The following is a 21,152-nucleotide window of genomic DNA, read 5'->3' as shown; positions in this document are numbered from 1 at the left end:
GCCTGGTAAGCAGCAGGATTTCTTCTATCTGTCTTGTGGTACAAATTATAATACCTTGCCCAGGCATGTCTATGCAGAATGCAGAAATATCAGTACCGCTGTTCCTAGGCAGCCTCATTTAGCTTGAGTGTTGCGTCCTTTTTATGTTCTTCCAAGCCTCAAACAAAATTATGACCATGCTACTTGAACTCAGCATTGTCAGAATGCTACAGCTGCAGCTTGATATAATTTCTATATTTTCTTATAGTAAACTGAGCACTAATACAAGTATTAATGCTTCCAACTTTACAAAATTTATTACCTTTGGAAGTATTAGCTACATTTGACAACTGAGAAAACAGGCACAGCAATATCTAACAACTTGCTTAATATCACCCCAGAAACTGTGGGAATGAAAACCTGATTCCTTCATACAGACCTCAACATAAGGCAGTCTCTCCATCTCATGTGGCTGTTTTAAGATTTTTTAAGATGTGCAAATGTGTCCAGTGCCATGTCAGTCCAGACACAGGGCAGTAGAATGATTTTGTTTCTGATCTCTATAAGGCTGTCATGGCTTTTTTCCCCCACCCTGCTGCAGTGATTCAGATCCTCCTGAGATCATGCACCTCAAGGGAGCAAATCACAGGACTAGTGACTGCTTCTTTGTACTGGATAATTTCAAGTGGTATGGATTCCCTCATGCAGCTCATTTTCCCCATGTGCACACAGGATAGATAATTTTAAGTAGAGTACATCTTCAGCTGTCTCAAGTTTCCCATTCTCCTCCTGAGATAGGTATTTTTTGGTCTTCTGTATCTTGTACAATATCCCTCCTCAGAATTTAGTGCCCATGAAGAAACCAGAAGAATGCATTAATGTTTCTCTCCCTCCAGCCAGATCCTGTGTCCTTCATGCATTGCTGCATGTTTATCACAAAACTTTTAAGGGGAAATACGCTTTTTCAGTTTTATGCTTAATAAGATGTTCTTGCCTATGAATATATCTTTGCAAGGATAGATGTGCACCATTTTGGCAAAAATGCTTGGCGTTGCAGGAACAATTAACATTTATAAATGCTAAAATGTTGAAGACCCTAAAATTCTTCTGTCTTTGAAAATCTTAATGTCTGAATATTTTCCCATTGTCATCTCTCCTTTGTTCACATCTGCATGCTTCTTTTGTTTTCTTAACTCTGTACTTGATATTTTTTAACATTTCTTTATTCAGTATTCTGTCTCTTCAGGCCTCTGTTACCCAGGTAATATTTTCAGTCAAACCACTGTAATGAGTGTTGTATTTTAACTTGATAATTACTTGTGTAAGCCATTCCTAGAATATTTTAATTATTTTCTTTAACAGTGAGCCTTCTACCAATTTGCAGATCTGTTAAAAAGCCTCATTACCATCACCATCACTACCACTCCAGAAAAAAAAAAAAAAAAAGAAAAAAAGTCCAAAAACCAGAGAAGATCTAAGAATTAGAAAAGATGCCGGCTAAAGACAGCAATCAACCAGATGGTGGCTATGGATGGGTTGTGGTAGTGTCAGCCTTCATGGTGATGGGCCTCACTGTTGCTGTCCTCAAGACTTTTGGTCTGCTCTTTGTTGAAATCCAGCAACACTTTGATGAACTTGCAAGCACCACTTCCTGGATCACATCAGTAACTATTGCCATCTTTCATTTAGGAGGTAGGTACTCCTCTAGCATTTTATTTTAATATTAACTACCCAAGAAAGTTTGGAAATCTTCCTTAAAAAAACCTTAAAATATGTAAGGTCTAGATTTCCTTTTTCTGTCTCTACAGAGAATATAGAAAAATTTCAGAAAATTGGCATTTACTGCCTCACATATGGAATAGATTAATAAGAAAACTCTATAGAAACAGGAATCTGATTACTTGAAAAAACATCATGTACCTAAACTAATGATTAAGTTTTGCTACAGGTTTTGAGTTAAACTCATTAGAGATAATTCTGATAGCCACAGAGCTTATTAAGTCAAGCTCTTTGAACAGTTTGTGCAAGTTCACTGATCTCAGAGTGACTGTCACTTTTTCAAAGTACTTCAAAATACATGGATTGTGACCCCATCCATCAGGTAAGCCATCTGCTACCAAAATGATTCTCAGTCGTGCTTTTTCCCACTTCTTTTTATCTTTACCAAGATCCCCTTTCTTTGCATGTATTACCAATTCTATGTCTTCTTCACCCCTCTTACTATGATTCCAAGTTATTGATCTACCAAAAGACTGAGTTAAAAAGAAAAAAAAAAAAAAAAAGGAAAAAAAAATCTATTCACGCAGAGAGAACTCAATAAAGACATGACCATGCAAGCAGAGAGTAGGGGAAGATAGAGTGAACGATCCCAGTCAAAGGCACTGAGGTCAAATACCACATCATACCAAATGAAGGACGGAAAAATTTGAAACATGCTGCATTTGACTCAGCTTGGTTGTTTAGAGAGTCCTTAGTGCCCTGTAAACTGCATGATCCTTCACATGACGTGAGGATTCCAAACATGTGCAGGCTTGAACAGCACAGAATTTGTGAAGTCTGCTCTGCATATTCTCATAGAGATACATGGTTGCAATAGGTAAATATCCTTACATAATAAATGCTATTATAATTTTGTTTCTGATGACACTTCTTTGCATAGACTCTTTATAATTACATGCATCCTACTCAGTCCATACATATCAGTATTATTCCATGGAACTGCAGTACTTCCAAACATCAAGAGCAATTGATCTTTCTTTGAAAAATTTATTCAGAAGGAAAAAAGTCAAAGTAAAAAGATAAAAAAGTAATGAGTTGAAAAGATTTTATCAGTTCCATAAACTGCTCTCCTTGATGCCTGCTTTGCAGTGACAGATATAATTAACTGGAAAAAAAAAAATTGAAAAACCTGCTTCACAGACCACGGAAATGAATAAATGGTAATCTATCAATTTGGTTAACAAAATAAACGTATCTCTGACATATTGTGTTACTGTTGTGTCATTCAGGCTTTTGAACTTCATGAGAAGAAAAAGCCAGCATAGGAGGGAAAAAACTTAACAGTCCTGTTTTAGTTAGGTTTTGTTTTGTTATAGCATATATTTACATTGTATAGGAATGTATGAAGGAATAGAGCATACGACACAATAATATCAAATATAAACCAGAAAAAAATATATTTGCCTTGTCAGGTGGGACGCCAGCCTCCTCCAAGGAAGGCAGGTGTAATTTTCAGCAGAAATTCTTTCTCATCCTTTGAAATCCATTGAAAAGAATCCTCTTTGAGTGGATAAACCTTGGTGGTCAAACATTCCAAACCCCCTCTGTATAGTAGTTTGTAAATGTCTCAGGTCAATACATAATTGTCCTCATCTTCTTCTGCCTTTGCTTCATTTATAGGGACCACAAGACTTCGTGATGATGATCACCTGAGCCTCCAGTTCTTTGAGCATGTTTCCTAGCCTGGCTTAGTCTTTCTTAATGTCTGTCTCTGGGAAACCTTAAGTGTCACTTGGCTCAGCATGAAGGATGATCACTGAATTATTATTTTTTCCTATTTGGATCCTTTCAACAGCAGGTCTGTTTCTTGTGTTGAAGGAGAGCATGTGCTTCCACTCCCAAGGTCTGCACTTGCAACAGGCTGTTCAGTTTACCACAGCAAGGATTCTCCCCATCACCTTCACCAGCCTTCTCTTGTACTGATGTACACCTCCCAACACCTCTTTGTGCTCTTGTTGTCATCCCTTTCCATCGCTTGTGCATTTTCTGTGTGTTGCCGTTACCCTTTCAGACTCTGGAGTCAAGCTCTTTTACCCATTTCCAGTTCAGTGGCTAGCTTCTTTCTTTCTCATGCTACTTCATGTTGAATTTCTGCCTGTTTATTCTTATTTGCTATTTAAGAATTGAGATTTGGTAAGATTTCTGCTCCAGCTGCAGATCTTTTTCTTGTCTTCAAGAACTTTCATGGATGTTATCCTGTGTCTACTTTGCTCTTCTTTTTTTCATCAAATTTTATGATTCACCAACTGTATGTACTTTATCATGTCTCATGGGCTACATCTTAAGATAATGACTAAATTTCAGTAGAATTTTTACACGCTTATAAAATTATCAGATTTTTGCTGTAAAGCTGATGAGACATGTGAGGTTTGTATAACTCCTGCCAGTCTTTCTGCTGTCAGACAAGGTACATGCTGCAGATTTTGCAACTAGTACTCTGTCAGGTTTATTTCATTTATCCTAGCTACCAAATTATCTTAAGTCTGATCTTAGCACAGGTTAATGTACAACAAGCTGCCCCTACAAACTTCCAGGAAACCTTTCTTGCTGGCTACTCTCTCTTAATAATTGTCTTCCTACTTATTTCAATTTAGAGGTGTGGTCCCCGTTAACTGAATTCCGTTTTATACATGAAGTCCAGTTCCCAGGATATTTAACAGATTGAAGGGAACTGGTTCATGCTAGGTGGTACTTGGGAACCCCCTAGTGGCCATGGCCATTTAAAGAAATCCTACGGCCTTGACCTCGACTCTTGTGACGCTGATGGAAAAAACAGCCAGGCAGTAAAACTATCCTTAATTAAGCAAAAATATCCCTAACATTTCAGGTGTTTCCAGACAGTGACCAGAGACCAAAGCAGCTGCTTACTATCAGATCCGTACCACCTGCACCTTTGTCCTTGTGTTGAAGAGCCCCTGCACTCTTTTGTGAGAAACTGTGCCACTAAATAAAGATTTAAGAAATAAACGGCCAATTTTCTGTATTCTGGGAACTCACCCCTGGTTGGTGTGAGCCTGTAAAGCCTCCAACCCGTGTCTCTAAAGAAAGACTCAGTAGTCTTCAGCCGTCCGGTCTCAAGGTAGTTTATTGTATGTTATCTAAAAGATTTCTCCCTGACCTGCTGTGGTCCGTTCAACAGTCAGGCAAGGGCACACTCCAACGCCCAGGGCGCTGGTGCCCTCTTTTATATCATACATTACGTATTAGATGTTTATAGTTTCTCCCCAATGCCCATCACCTATACTGAACAGTGACTTTCTACTCTAAACCAATCTGTGAATGCCAACATCACCAAGAACATGGAGGTTAGGAAGAAGAAGAAAAAAGGACAGAGCACACCCAAATCCCTCCATCTTAGAACTTCTGACACCCATGTACAAAACTCAGACCCCTCTGTACAAGGCCTAAAACCGCCCTGTACAGCACTCAAAAATTCTTCCTCTCACTTTGTGACTACTTCTACTATAATATCTAAACTTTTGTGATTTCTTGTTCTTCCTGCAAGGTTGGTAAATTGTTCCATGGATCAGGTTCAAAGCTGCAGGGGTCTGTGGCTGCATTCCAGGGTCTCAAATGCTCCTGACCTGGGCCCGGAACATCCAAGAGTGTCCAAGGGACATTCTGGGTTCCGCCACTGTATTACCACAAAATAAACCCTAATTTTTGGTCCTTTATAAAATTTTTAAATTCTACTAAGGGTTGATTTTTTGCAAAATTCTACCAAAAAAAAAAAAAATTAGTTTTCTCCAGAAAGTTTTCATGCCAGCCATATCAATAACACATTCTCAATAGTATGATTTTAATAGATTAACCTACAGATTCCATGGCTGAAGTTTCACTTTCTGCTAAAACAGTCCATGAGGTTCTGTCATGTTGGTAGTTGTATCCTTACATGAAAATCAGTAGAAGGAAGGCACTAAAATGCCCTTTCCTTTTAAAGAGTCCACATATGTAGAATATATTTTCAAATCTGTGCCTCAGGAACAGTGATTTCTCTATCAGCAAGGATACAATTTTGAAATTTTGATTGACCTTCTACCCCATCCAGCAGAATTAAGGCTGTTTGTGTCAAGCATTATAAGGGTAGCCCTCATCAAAATGTTTTATTTATTTGGCTATGTTTATCAGATTAATGTTCCTAATGTATTTTTCTTTCTCTGATTTTTCTGCTGATCTAGCCCCTGTTGCCAGTTCACTGTGTGTACAATATACCCATCGGACAGTTGTGATCACTGGAGGACTTCTGGCTTTTTCAGGAATGGCATTGGGATTTTTTGGATTCAACATGGTCTGGATGTATGCAACAACTGGCTTCCTACAGGGTATGAATTTATGCCTTTATGGCTTTCTTCCACCAGCAACTTATTTGAGGGTGCTAGTGGTAGGAGTTTTAAAATCTGGTATCTATTTTGACTTTATGAGCAGCCAGAACAAGCAATGCTCTTTAAAAGTAATTTCCCTCCCATCCCACTCTGGAAATAAGAATTTCTACAGGAAATCTGCAACAACAAAGAAGACAAATATTTAGATGCCAATGATTTACACTTGCAAATTATATGCAAGCAGAAAATTAAGTGTTTTATTTTTCATCCAGAGATAAGAGCTTTGTGGAGGTTTAAAAAAACTTCATAAAGGGTGCTGAAGTAAAAAGACACTGAGATCCCAAATTCTATACTTTCTATCAGCTTATCTTATGTTTTGAACAGAGTCCCAGGCTTTCATTTTATTCCAATCCTTTCCTTTACTCCAGGCAAAACCAGGCCAGAAAATTGTCTCCAATAGCTAGCAGAGTTTCCTGGAACAGGAAGCTAAGTTAGCAGGGAATAAAATAAACCATTCTGAGTTTGGCACTGCATGCCTGAGAAAATGTCTGCAGTTTGAACCCTTTGGCAGTCCTGGGCTGCCAAAAAGTCTGGGGAGCCACCAAAATAACTCTAAGTTAGAGCAGGTTTTAAGTTTGCTCAAAGCAGTTGAGCAAGAAAATTAAGAGAAAATAGAGGCAATACACCAACTTCCTTCATGTCCCACCTCACTGTCTACCCGGAACACAGCTCAGCTTAACCTGCTGGTCTGACCTAGTATCAACCTTAACACAGACAACACGTACACTGAGATCTGCCTAGCTTCAACCACATGACCATGTGGTTTCTCATGCACTGGCAAAGCTGTGAAACCAACTTTTTTTTTTAAAGTGAGAATCTAATAATGTATATACTTCATGATCTGCTTTTTCACTTGAATATATACAATGTACAGAATATAATGTCACAATTATACCCTTACACCTAAGGGTATTATACCTTACACCTCTAGCTAAGCTTGTGCTTCTTCTTTCCTTCTAACACTTTTTAACTTTGCAAAAGTAGAAGCACTGACTGCTTTAATTTCCACCTTCACAAAATATTTCAATAGTGTCTAACCAGTGCTATTTCTATTGGTGTTTTTCAGGTCTTGGCATTTCTTTTTCGTGGACACCAGCCATTAGCATTGTTAGCCACTATTTCTCCAAGAAAAGGGCTTTGGCCAATGCTATTGCCAGTGCTGGAGAATGTGCCTTTGCATTCATGTTTGGGCCATTTTTCCAGTGGTTGATTAGTCAATATGGATGGAAAGGTGCCCTCTTGATCATAGGTGGCATCCAACTCAATATTTGTGTCTGTGGAGTACTGATGCGACCCCTTGCAAGCAGCTGCTTCCTTGAGGCCAGCCATTGTGAAACTGAAACACCACCTGGCAATGGTGCATGCAGGAGAGACAAAGAAGATAAGTCTCCTATCATGCACAAAACCTTCAACTGGATGCTTATGAGGCAACCAGAATTTGTACTTTATGCCATTTTTGGTATATTGGCTGCTATGAGTTTTTTTGTTCCTCCATTATTTTTAGTTCCACTTAGTTACAGCCTGGGAATAGATGAATCATGGACTGCATCCCTCCTATCCGTTTTGGCAATGGTGGACTTTGGAGGCAGATTGCTGTGTGGCTGGTATGCCAACCTCCATGTTACCAAAACCATTCATTTGCTGGCAATGGCGATTACATTGATCAGTACTTCCCTGATGCTGTTGCCACTGGCTAACAATTACCTTTCCTTGGCAATATTCACTGGCTTCTATGGATTCTTCTTTGGTACAACAGTCGCCATTCACATTACAGTGCTAGCAGATGTTGTAGGCATGCCAGAATTTGACAGTGCCCTAGGACTTTTCATGCTTATTCGAAGCACTGGAGGCTTTGTGGGGCCTCCTCTTGCAGGTAAGTTAAGACAACTCACTGCCAAATACAGTTTAAAAGAAGAAAAGGGAATGGTAATCCAAATTGAAAATATCTGGATCTGCACTCAAATTTCCCCCTTTTATAGCTCAGGGGTATCTGAGCCAAGAAGTACATAAAAACAAATAGCCAGTTTAAATCCTCTCCGAAATACCTTGCTCCCTCTCTTCTGTGTGATTAGAGATATCTTTACAACAAGAAAGGAGGGATGAAAGGCAGGGTGCACATGGTGGTCCTGTTCCTGAATCCCACATAATGCCACTTGATGGCCTCCAACTATCTAGCTAAGAAAGTGTGCCTTTGTGGCAAGCAGCAGACACACACTTGCAGAGAAGAAACTGAGACTAGTGATGTTGCACAAATGTTGGTATTGTTGGGAGGGTTTCTACAGAAGTTCAAATTGAACAGCTTGAAACATTAGGCTATGCAAACCTCAAGGAAATATTCAGAGAAATGCTTGCTGGTTTTAGACAGAATTTGAGCCAACTAGTATAATAAACAGTGGGAAGAGAGAGCAGACAATGAGACAGCACATGGATTTATGGGTTGGTAACAAGATATAGTCATCTTGGAAAAATGCAAGACAAATGAACTGCAAGCTGTAGAGACTTTAAAAAGTGATACAGAAAAAAAAAAAATTACCAGTGTGACTTGTACAATGCAGATCTAAGTCCTCATCCAAAGACCGCTGTTCATGCACTACAAGTGACTTTTGTGGTAATGACATTGCTAATGGGTTGCAAATGAGTCAGACTGAATATTGGAACATTTAAATTCACTTCTGAAAATACAGGAACCAGGAAGATTTGTAGACGGTTTGAAACAGAACAGTATCAAAAATGTGTTGGAAAGATCTGAATAAAATACCGTTTTTAGTGACTGGTCACTAGTACTGATTATCTGGGAATCAGTATATTGTATATTTTGTATATTTAGTAAACTACAAAGAAGATATGGAACAGCTGGGAACCCTAAGTGCCTCTCAAGCTCTTCTCTCCTCCTTTGAGTGTAAAATCTGAAAGATTTGAGTTCATGGTTCCTGTGCCTATATAGGGCTGATCTTAGTTTAGAATGTGGGCTAGGGAGTACCCTAAACATGGACAAACTTCCCACAAGCACGCAACCTTCATCAGCCCACAAAAGAATGTGCCATCATACCCACAGGGCAGCTGACACACTGCTGTGGTGCTATTACTGTACTACTGTACTATACTGTAGAGATTTTTCAGTATAATACATAATGGCATCACATATTTTGGTTGGCTTCAATCTCACTGAAAACCAAGGTCTGTGGCTCTTTGTAAAATGATGAACTGGAAACCCATAACACATCAGACAAATTCTCCAACTTTCTCTTCAGCAGATGAACCTCCTTTCCTTCTTTAAACTCACTCATGCTGTAGTTATGGTCCAAATTACAGCACCTGGTGACAGCTACACCACAGAAGTGGAGCTGCTCACATACACAGGTGCATAGTCTGGTTTTTTTTTCTGCCAGTACCTGCACTGTCTGCCACACTTTAGGTTGGAAAGTGCTTCAAACTGTGTAATATATCGTTTCACTAGCAATTCACATATGAAAAACAATGAAACATGAATTATGTTTCAAACTGAAAAATGCTATACTGGGGTGATGTTCCATGTGCTTATGGTGTAGACAAGTATGTAGCCCAGCACATTGCCTTTGTAAGAGGATATATTCACACTGCTGAGGTAATTTACATTAGCCTGTTCTCCATCACTCACATTCCTGTCATTTGTTTCTCTCCAGGTCTGATTGTGGACATGGCTGGAGATTACAGAGCAGGCTTCTACATGGCAGGAGCCATTCTTGTCCTATCAGCTGGATTTTTAATTATTTTAGATCGACTCCAACAGACAAAAATAAGAGGAAGCAAGATTAGAACTAAACCAGAACAGTCAACATTATCCTACCCTTCTCTCCATATCCTGAAACATCAAACCAGAAGGTATGGAGAGCACAATGTAGCGGTGTGACTACATGAGACCTCTGACAGCATCTCAAGGACACATGGAAGTGTTTTATTTTTGCCAAATTCACTACTATTAGGATTTACAAAAGAACAGAAGTTTTGGGTAGGACTGTTTGAAACAAAGGAAGAGAGTAGTTAATTTACATGCAAACTAGAGCAGTAACCATTACCATATTATTTTGATAGTGAAGTTGCATTTTGACTATGCAAGTCTTCTGTAGAGTCCCACAAGGCTGTGCTAAACGAAATAGGCAAACCGTGGTCTAAATTAAATTGCCATGAAGCATGTGTGCAGCAGGTAGAAACCCTACCCCCAATTGCAGACTGCAGCTATCACTAAAAAAAGGAAGAGGCATCAGCTCACAAATGCTTACTTGGGAAAGTAGTGCCCAGTATTTTCAGTAAACAGGTTGGATCTGAAAGCACAAGTAAATGAATACAGTTTTGAGCTAAAGTGTTTGCAGGTACTCTACAGAGCAGTGCTGCAATAAGATAAATAAATAATCAAACCTGATATATGGTAGAAGTTATATGAGTAATAGAATACAGTAGAGAGAAATACAGTCCTAGATATCAGAAGTAAAAAGCAAAATACACCCACACAAAATGAAGTAAGGATTGGTGAGTAGTAGAGGAAGACCTAAGGCTACAGTGGACTTCAAACTGAGTAAGAATCTCAAATGCAACCCTGTAGTAAAAATAGCAAATATCTTTCTGTGTTATGGTAATATAGAGGAGATAACAATGGTAATATAGAGGAGATAATGATGCTTGCAAGGCTTTAACTGGAAGAAGTACATGAGTTGCAAAGAATTAAGTGGAATATAAATGAGGGCATTAAGAAAACAGTCTAGGGAAAATGTATAAGAAATAGTTTGCCTGGTTTAGAAGACAAAAATTTTTACAGGGCATGAGAACAGCCTTCAAATCCATAATAGGCTGAGATGAAGAAAACATGATTAATTCCTTTTCTTGTTAAGACAACTGGTAATTGATATCATTCACAGAAAGGCAGTTATGTAACAGGGAAAAAGCTTAATTGTGGCCTGTTAAGATACAATGCAGGCTATGAATGCAGAATATGAAAACACAGAGATAACAGAGAATAGGTAACACACAATCAAGGATCTAAATGTATGTGCTTCAGAGTAGTAGGATTGGGTAGATGACTTCCTGAGGTCTCCTTCAGTCCCACATTCCAATTATCCTAAGGCAAACACTTTGAGTAAATACTCTATTTATAGGAATAAAAAATAGTTTGTATCCAAAACAAACAAAAAACCAACTTTTTGTATCCAAAAAAACAACTGGTTTTTTTTTGTAATTTTACTCTATTGGGGGAAGACAGAATTTAAGGAAGAAAAGGCTGAATAACATATAGAAAGAAATATTGAAAGGAAAAATATGTAGCACTTTAAAACCTTCAAACTATTATGAATATCATATCTGCCCTATCTGTAAACTTCAAAATTTTCACCATTGAAACACTTCCTCTGTGAAGCCAGTTTACATAAATCTCTCATCTAAAATAATTATTTCTTGTCTCATAAGAACAAGTATTCAAAAAATTTAATTTAACTTACAGGGAATCGGCTGAACCATCAATAAATCAACTAGCTGGGGGGGTTTGATTGAAGAACACATATGAGAAGGAGCACACCTGGATGTGCAAAGTCTTGTAATAAGGCTCTGACATACCTGACAAAATCCTTTTCAAACTTGTCAATTAAAAAATTTGGATTTTTCTAGGAGTATTATTCTTCAGTCTTCTGCAGCGTTCCACTACTTAAAATAACTCTTCATTTTATAAAATGGAAGTGGTATTGCTGGAGGTGGGAAGAATGGAGAAATGTTTAATAGATGCAGTTTCCACCTCTGGCATTCTGTTAAAATTCTGTATTTTATTTATAAGCCCTGTCACCAATTTATTTTGATGGGGGCAGCAAAGAAGACACTTAGTGGCACACTGTGCTGGAAGAACAGGGGCACAAGGAGTAGGTCAAGGGAGGTGATTGTTCCCCTCTGCTCCATGGTTGTGCATACATTTTTAGGAGCAGCAAGCACAAGAAAGAAATTGACAAAGATAACTGAGTTCAGCAGAGGATCACTGAGAGGCTCAGGAACCAGGGCTGGTTCAGCCAGGAGGAGCAGCAGCTTTGAGGCCACCAAACAGCATCCCTGGCACCAGTGGGAGGAATAGAGGAGATGCAGCTGGGCTGTTCACAGCAGTGCATGGTATGAGGGTGAGGCAGCAGCAAAGCTGAAACAGAGAGAGCTCAGGCTGAACCTTTGAGGATAGCCTGGCAGCATGGACATGGTCCAGCATGGTTGGGCTGAGGACATCCTTGGGGCTTTCATGGCCCAAATGGGTGAAGTCCTGAGCAGCCCAGTCTGAGCTCAGAACTGGGTCTCTCAGGGCTCAGGCTGGAGATTTCTCCTGGTTCCCACCAGGCTGAATAGGATCTTGTGAGAAATACTTTTATTTTCTTTGCTAAATGCACTAAATAGTATTAGTCCCTTGGACACACTGTCATCTTGTTGCTATGTATCTGTCTAATGGCACAAAAGAAGTCAAATCATAGAATCATGGGATACACTGAATTGTAAAGGGTCATTCAGGATCATCAAAGTTCAGCTCTTGACTATCCCAAGAGTCACATCATGTACCTGAGAGTATTGTCCAAATGCTTCTTGAACACTGTTAAGCTTGTGGCTCTGACCACTTCCTTGGGGAGCCTCTTACAGTGCCCAGCTACCCTCCGGGTGAAGAACATTTTTATGATATCCAGCCTAAACCTCCTGACATGACTTCAGGCCATTCCCTCAGGTCCTGTCACTGGTCACCACAGAGGAGAGATCAGTGCCTGCCTTTCCTTCTCCCCTCATGACAGTGCTGAAGACCACAATGTAATCTCCCTTCAGTCAGGTTGAACTGACCAAGTAACCTCAGCCACTGCTCACATGGCTTCTCCTCCAGACCCCTCATCCTCCTCATCACCCTCCTATGGGCAGGAGGCATCCTCATTACCCTCTTTTATTGTGGCACCCAGAACTGCCCCCAGCACTCAAGGTGAGGCCGCCCCAGCTCAGAGCACAGCAGGACAATCCCCTCCCTTGCCCAGCTGGCCATGCTGTGCCTGATGCCCCCCAGGACATGGCTGGCCCTCCTGGCCGCCAGGGCACTGCTGACCATGTTCAACTTTTCACAAACCAGGATTCTGACGTCCCTTCCTGCAGTGCTGCTCTTCAGCTTCATTCCCTAGTCTGTGCACACATCCAGGGTTGTCTCATCTCAGGGCCAGAATCTGACACCTTCCCTTGTTAAACTTCATTTGTTTGGTGACCTGCAATTTGTTGAAGTAGCCCTGCAGGGCCTTTCTGCCTTCAAAGAAGTCAACAGCTCCTCCCAATTTAATGTCTTCAGCAAACTTACTTAGTGTTTGAGTCCTGCACCCAAATCATTAAGATGTTAAAGAGCATCTAAGCCCTAAGAGCCCTGTGGAACCCGACTAGTGACAGGTCAACAGCCTGATGCCACCCCATTCACTGTAACCCTTTGTGCTCAGCCCATCAGCCAGTTAATCATCCATTATGTGATGTGTTTATTCAGCTGAATGCTGGACATTTTGTACAATTTCAGGATCATGGGAGATGATCATTCTCAAAACCATGGTCCTCCAGCTCCAGGCAGTAGGATCCCCTTTGTCCCTTACTAGTGCTGAAAGTAGAGGCAAAAAAAGTGGTGAACATCTCTGCCTTGCCCATGTCCCTGTTTGTGAGGTGACCATCCTCATCCTGTAACAGGTTGATGTAATTTCTACACTGCCTTTTGCCATTAATATAGTTGAAAAAGCTTTTTACTGTTCCCATCAATTGTGGCCAGCTTCATCTCCAGTTGAGCTTCAGCACGACAAATTTTCTCCCTGCAGTGGTGAGCAGCATCTCTGTAATCCTCCCATGTCACCTGACATTACTTCTGCTGAGCCACCTACACCTTCTTTTTTTGCCTCTACCTCCCAAAGGAGATTCCTCCTCAGCCAAGCCATCTTCTGCCTCACCTGCTTGACTTCTGGAATTTGGGAACTGCCTATGCCTAAGATGGTGCTTAAAACGTGACCAGCACTGACAGACCCCAGCACCTGCAAAAGCATTTTCCCAGGTTACCTTACTGACTGATTCCCTGAGCAGCCTGAAGTCTGCTCTCCTGCTCTCCTCATGTCCAGAGCCAAAGTACTGAGTGTATTCATTTTGGAACTGCTTTTAGTAAAATAATCCAAGTTAAATTTCACTGGACTGTTTCTACAGGGATTACTTAGAATCACAGAATCATCAAAGTTGGAAGAGACCTTTAAGATCAAGTCCAACCATCCACCCACCACTGCCATTGTCACCTCTAAATCCAAACCACATCACCCAGTGCCAGGTCCACACGCCTCTGAAACATCTTCAGGGATGGTGACTCTACCACCTCCCTGAACCACTTATTGCAAAGGACTCTTTTGATCCAAGTTCTAAGAATGTAGTCAGCATTGACTATATTTTCTTCAAGAGATGACCTCAGAGGCCTAAATTAGCAGCCCACCTGTATGGAGTTTCTCACCCCAAAGCAGTTAGCAAAGTTAGTTTCAGTGAAAACAGGATTGTGAGGCTTTAAAAAGCACTACCATTCTCTTGAATCCAGGTATGGCCTCCTGAAACTATATGCAATGGAAGTCATTCAACCTCACCTTGATAGCACCCAACTGCATCCAAAAGTTTTTCACCCATGGTTGATCATTCTCATGGAGAAAGCCCCACAAATCTGAATGATCCCCTGGGCTCAGAACCGCCGGTTTACTGCAGACAAAGTAGGAGCAAAGGAAAACTGCCAGAAAGCTGTTAGCTGTTCAAACTTTTTCTTTAGAAAAATATGGTAGAGTAAAAAAGGCATCACTGTAGTCATGGCATCCTCTTGGCACAGCTTCTACAGGATTAAGACCACTATTCCTTCTTTACTGTAAGATTCAGAGGTGGAGCAGAGGGAGGCAGATCTGACAGTAAGGACCACAGCTTCATTTAGAAATTACTTGAGGAGGAAGTTTCTGTCATGAACCAGGCTTTCAGGATGAACATATTTATGTTGCTTGTGCAAGGCAGTCCACAGGACATGTTGCTCCCTGGAGGTGCCTGCAGTCAAGGTAGGAGCAAGCTGAGGATTAGCTTCTTTTCAAAAAGCTTTAAATGTGGCCTACAGTGGAACTCTTCAGTCTGGAAGCCAGACAATACGTCCTTCAAAATAAGTCCCCAAACCATGGAGAGACAAGGATCCTCAGGACGAACTGAAAGGATATAATTCCTTATTTTCTCTTTCTGTACTATATTACTGATAATGTAGATTTAGCAGTGAAATACCTGTGAGTTTCCACTGCATCTCCCATAAAACTCAAAACAAAAGTCTTTACTAAATCAGGTGTCATACTTGTTTTTCTTTGCTCTGTGTGCTGTAGGAAGCTTCAAATGTCAGAGAAAAATAATTATCAACTAAAGGAAGTAAATAATAAAAATCGCAGGATCTTGTCCTTGAAAGATGGGATCATAATGTCAACAGCACAAAACAACAGCTATTCTTTTTCAAAGGTCAGGCCTGTTATTTTCAGTTACACCAGAAGCATTCATTTCGTACCTTACACCAAGATTCATCAGAGCGTCCTGGATTTGCCACAGGTTTGGCTATCAGAAAAAAACTGGGTTACTTTGGGGTTTCCTCTTCCTTCCTCTTCTCCTGAAGAGTTATCTTTGGAAACATAGCACCTTTGGAATCCATGTGTCAATCCCAATGACTTTACACTGATGAAGTGTATCAGAGGAATAAGATTTTGTAAAAAGATTGAGATCAAAAGCAGGATGTGGTGTTTCATCTCCTCATCCATCCAAATCCTCAGCAGCAACATTCTGCATTTACATTCCAGATGGCACCACAGATCCATGACAAATCTGTTTGGGTTTTTTTTTTTCCTTTTCTGTTATACTATTAACAAGAGATTCATTCAGAACACATAATATTCAAGCAGTTGACATTTTGCCCCACGCATCACTTGACGCAAGTAAGGGTCAGAGACTGGTTTTGCTACATGAAGAAATCACGTGGATTTTCTTTATTAGTGTTTTGATTCTCACAAGATCAAGCAACTTGATCAAGCAAGCTTCAGTTATCGTCCTCTTCCAGAAGTGAAGCTTTTCTTCATGAAAACACATTATTTGATAAGGAACTTTACAGTATTTCAGAGTGCAAAAGGGCTGGCATGTTTCTTGGGAACATTCTTTCATCATCCACTTACTGTTTTACACACATGGATATCTACAGAAACTTCTCTGCACCTCTTTCACCTTTGAAATTCCTATTGAGTTCATATGGGTTAACTTGCCCAAATTAGCAAGTTTATGCTCCTCACTGTTCATTCTTCCTGTACCCTTTATTTTCCCGTCTACAAAAACTGTGTTACTTCAAACTTTAACGGGTCCAGCAAAAACAACTAGATTCTTCTGGCACTAATCACAGAATGACTGAGTTTGGAAGGCACCTCTGGAGGTGCTGTGGTCTAACCCCCTGGTGCAGCAGAGCCATTAGGAGCTGTTTGCCCACGACTGTGTCATGGCTTTTGCAGATCTCCAATGGGGGAGACTTGACAAACTCTCTGGGCAACCTGTGCCAGTGCCCAGTCATCCTCACAGAAAAAAGGGTTTCCTGATGTTCAGAGAGCACAGCCTGTTTCAGTCTGTGGTCACTGCCTCTGGTCCAGTCACTAGGCACTACCATGGAAAAATATATAGACAGGTCAGATTTTTACCATAATTAGGAAAATACAGAAGCAGCCCCACACTAGCTAAAAAATATCAATGTTAATACTTTTCATCTGACTTCCTAATGAAATGGATGTTGATCACTCACACTATCTGTTCTTTGCCATTTTCTTTTGAGTCTGTCAGCCATTTTCACCATACTCAGAGCCCCATGCACATCTTCAAAGACAAGTGAAAACTTAAAAGTGTTTAATCCTTCAAACTTAAAAAAAATGTAGAAGGACAGAGAGGCTCAGATTAATAATTCATTAGGACAAATGACATGCAGAACATGGTTCTTTTATCTCCTTGCTCTTTTGGCAGTAACTGACTGCTGGTATATCACAGTACCCAGACCTCTGAATCAATCACAGACTACTATTTCTTGCCTGACCTTGTAAATGGAATTACTACAGTGCTAACACAGGCAAAGGCCAGGCTTCATTAGTTCTGCAGCCCATGGGACATACCCTCTTTTTGTTGCAGTATTTGCTTCTCAGTATAGAATTAAACTGTACTTACCTTAATCTAAGACACTTTTGTCACAGGGTAATGAGTTTTGGTCCACATATACTATTTTGCACAGTGTGAAAATGGTGCAAAAAGTGTGCATAAAGAAAGCTATATTAAATACGTGCAAAAATGCCTGTCCTTTGTAACAAAATAGGCAGCCTTAGATCAAAACATGTTTGAATCTAGAAACAGTCTGCCCACTCTAGGAGCTTGTACTTATTGGGCAGGTAAAAAGGTGTTGGGCTGTCTCTCAGAGCACATGTAACTAATCAAGAAATAACAGATTTTTCTGCTGCTTTTTAAGAGGGAAGGATGCAGACGAAAATAAAAAGTTGCCCCTTTCATGCTAAGAAGAAAATGAGAAGTCACCCCTTTCATGCTAATTAATGCATTCAGAAGAAGCCGTACTGAAAGGAATTTAAACTCGTGATAGTCATAAGAGGATAGATCAAAGGAGAAAAAAACAGAGCAAGTCAAAGAAAGTTGCATATGCCCTCAGTTAACAGACAGAATACAGGTCTGAAGGAGGTAAGATTTATATTTTTTTGTTTTACATAAAATTTTCAGATTTGCTTAAAAATTATGCTTTACAAAAGGCTTGACTTTCTCTAAGTGAATTCAAAATGTTTTCTTTCCTTTGCTAGAATTATCTTCAGTAAAGTCATTGTGTTTTCTAATTTACCTGTATAGGGTAGGTAGATTAGTGGGATACAATCAAGTAGGATCTGTTGTTGCGCTCTTCACATTACAGAAACATGATTACATGTGGATTTCTTGTTCACTATATTTGATTGACTAGATTTTTAACTGTTCAGATAGCTGTGATTACCACCTTAAGACTGAGAATGAAGATTGTGATACAAATTCCCTACACATCTGAGTTTAGAATGTTAGCAAACATAAATCCCTATTCCCATCTGAAATTCAACAGATCTCTGAGCGTCTCCAGTGACTAAAAATCTATCTCCTGAGTGTTTACAGGGAATTACAGAATAGAAAAAAAGTATTTTTAAGAACAATATTCGTTTTTCTTCTAAAGAGTTTTTCTTGTCCAGGTAAATTGCCTTTTTTTTCTATATTCTAGATTTTGCTTCAGAAGCCTGCCATCACTTGGTACCTAAATAGACTACATAAAATTCTGCAAACTCTGTTACACTCAGTTGCAAACACCTTGATGTCAGTGGTGATACTAATATGTAGATTATAGTTATGGTTTTGAGCTTTATCCTAAATTGGGACAGTTGTGTGTGTATACGAATCTACTTGATTCTGAAGATATCAGATTATCCTGCCTCTCTAAAATGCTCCCATTAAAACAAAGAAACTTAAAATATTAAGCTTCAATGGTAACAAATTATTTATCACACTGACACACTGTGTTTCTACCCTGTAGGTTTGAACAGGACCAACCTCACAAAATGCCCAGAAGATACAACAACCTGGACAGCAACTACTTCAGAGGGAAAGGACACGTCTATTTTGTAGCAGAAGAGTAAGCGTAAATCAAAACCTATGTTAGCATATAAGCTGGTGAAAGAATTTGTATTGAAGAAAAACCAGAAAATTGTATCCAAAAAAGTCACTGTTGTATATAGATGGAGTGCCTTTTAATTATCTTATAGTTCTCTCTAATGTTTGTCATAGTGCAATCTTAGAGAGCCCTCAATTATAAGAAAAATCAGAATTGCAGAATTCAAGAATCTAGAGTTAAATCGTATGATCACAAGTCATCAGCCTTTACCAGATTTAGTGAGGCTTATTTAGAATTTACTTTTAAGGCTGTTGCAAAGTGATCTGTATACTAAATCTCTAGATTCACAGACCTCTCTTAGGAACCTCAAAGGGACATTGTCTCACCCTAAAGAATGGTGGAAATCCCCCAGAGAAATGGTTAAAAAAAAGAGCAAAATACATTAGTGCCATACAAATGTGACTCCCAAATTGTATCTGGCAAATATTTTTTATCTTTGAATTACAATAAAATATGTTTGGTCTGGGATTATTAGAGACACCACCCAACTGGTGATGTTTTATTACATAGGGCAAGTAATTCCAGTGGCTTGGGATATCTGTATGTGAATTGTGCTGCTAGTATTGCCTTACTGGGCCCCAAACTTAATGACTTCTTGCAAACACTCATAGTGCAAGATAGCTGCTCCTCCATTAGCCCTGGCAAGAAGAATAAACAAAGGGGAAAGGTCTCTAATAGTCCATTCAAAGCAGTTCAATTCTTAAAAAAAAAAAAAAAAAAAAAAGGAAAAAAAAAAGCTGGCTAGTCATGTTTTATCACTTGAAACTAGGCATACTCACCTTCAACTACTGTGAATTCTAGTGACTGCATCTGTAAATAGTTTTCCTAGATATGCAAAAGTGACCCTCTCCTTCCAGTACCAGAAGTATTCTAGATATGAGCCCAGATTCCTAGCAGCACAACTTCATCTTTAACTGAAATGGCAAGAAAATGCATACACACTTTCCATACTAGCCTCTGAGTAGTTAGGGAAGGAGTTAGATGGCAAATGTGCAGTCAGAAGTACCAGCTCCAGAAATACATTCTGGGTTTTCTCCTAAATTTGCCCTAAACCAGGACATGGGCATACAGGCTAATGGATAGCTAAAACAACATAGCATATGACAAGCAGGAAGTCTAAAAATCTAAGAGGGCACCAGCTGCCTGGAGAAGTAGTCCCTCCAAGTTTCAACTGTGCTAGCGAGAGTAGAAAAACCAGTGGAGCCATCTCACAACTTTGGCCACACCAGAAAGTGACTGCTGTGAGCTCTGTTCTTGCATTAAACAGGCCTGCAGGCCACATAAAGTCTTCAAGGGGCAGGAGCAACTTACAAGATCCACATATTTTGGAAAAAAGAAATTCCCTTTGTCTCCAAGGGGCTTCAGGTTTCAAATAGCACAAAGGAGATTGAGACAGAAAGGCAATCTGTTCTGCCACACAAATCTGCTTGCATGTCCTTTCAGGCTTTTTAGTTCACAAGGAAATGCTCCTTTATGAAATTTGGAGTCAGTGAAAATGACCACAAATAGGTATAACAACTCTCTGGTAAGTCACGTACGCCTCTAATCAGTCCCAGTGGAAAAGCCTGGGGTAATTACTGCAAGGCGACTAGGCATAAGATATACAGAAGTATGTTAGAATAGGTTTATTCTGATTCGCATAGCAATTTTCCCCCCATACTCTTTTCCCTTTAATCCTTTCATACATTCTTCTGTTCCTGAACAGGGAAAGAACAAAAAAAATAGGGAATTAATTCAGTATTTCTCAACAGGGAGAATATTAACACTAAAGGAGGGCTTTTTGTGCCTAGGAAATTTGAATTACTTTGTCAGCTTGCTTTTTGACGTAAAGTGGAAATGTGCTGCTTCTACCAAGTCCCCAGTGAGCAGTGGGATGTTTTACAGCACAGTCTGCAAAACATATTTTATCTAAAATGACCCAGTGACACCAATAGTGTGCCTAGTATGGCATGCAAGAATGAAATCCTAATAAGAGCTCCTTATGAATAATTCAAAGTTTCTTACACATGTTTTAAGGTTGCAGTGTGCTTTATGTATCAAAAAACCCCTTTCTTCATTAGAAGTTGTTGCAATATGATGCAATTAGGATACGTTTTAAATACTTGCTGCCTAGAGAAATTTAGCAAATAAACATGAGGTGCATCATTGCAGATGTGGCATTTAATTTATTTCACATTCACTTGCAATATCACAATGCTGTTATTTGCGAGACTTACAGACAGGTATGTTTTTGGAATCAGTAGTCACTGGTAGATAATTAGTTT

The 21,152-nt window shown here is 39.6% G+C and overlaps 1 protein-coding gene across 2 annotated transcripts; it reads left to right on the top strand.

Annotated features, from left to right (window-relative positions):
- The first annotated feature begins 1,391 nt into the window (after positions 1-1,391).
- On the top strand, positions 1,392-19,206 carry LOC137465083 (monocarboxylate transporter 13-like). Of its 2 annotated transcripts, none has more exons than XM_068176823.1 (6): positions 1,392-1,671; positions 5,937-6,080; positions 7,207-8,013; positions 9,803-10,001; positions 17,662-17,885; positions 18,751-19,206. In XM_068176823.1, the coding sequence occupies exons 1-5, from the start codon at positions 1,470-1,472 to the stop codon at positions 17,705-17,707; spliced, it is 1,398 nt and encodes a 465-aa protein (XP_068032924.1). In that variant the 5' UTR covers positions 1,392-1,469; the 3' UTR covers positions 17,708-17,885; positions 18,751-19,206. The 2 variants fall into 2 exon arrangements, with proteins under 2 accessions (XP_068032924.1, XP_068032925.1); XM_068176824.1 differs by lacking the exon at positions 1,392-1,671 and adding an exon at positions 2,262-3,556.
- The last annotated feature ends 1,946 nt before the right edge of the window (positions 19,207-21,152 follow it).

The sequence above is a fragment of the Anomalospiza imberbis genome, chromosome Z (assembly GCF_031753505.1).
Source record: "Anomalospiza imberbis isolate Cuckoo-Finch-1a 21T00152 chromosome Z, ASM3175350v1, whole genome shotgun sequence".
Taxonomy (NCBI): Eukaryota; Metazoa; Chordata; class Aves; order Passeriformes; family Viduidae; genus Anomalospiza; species Anomalospiza imberbis.
Note: the sequence above shows the minus strand (reverse complement) of the source record. Positions and strands in the feature narration are given on the sequence as shown.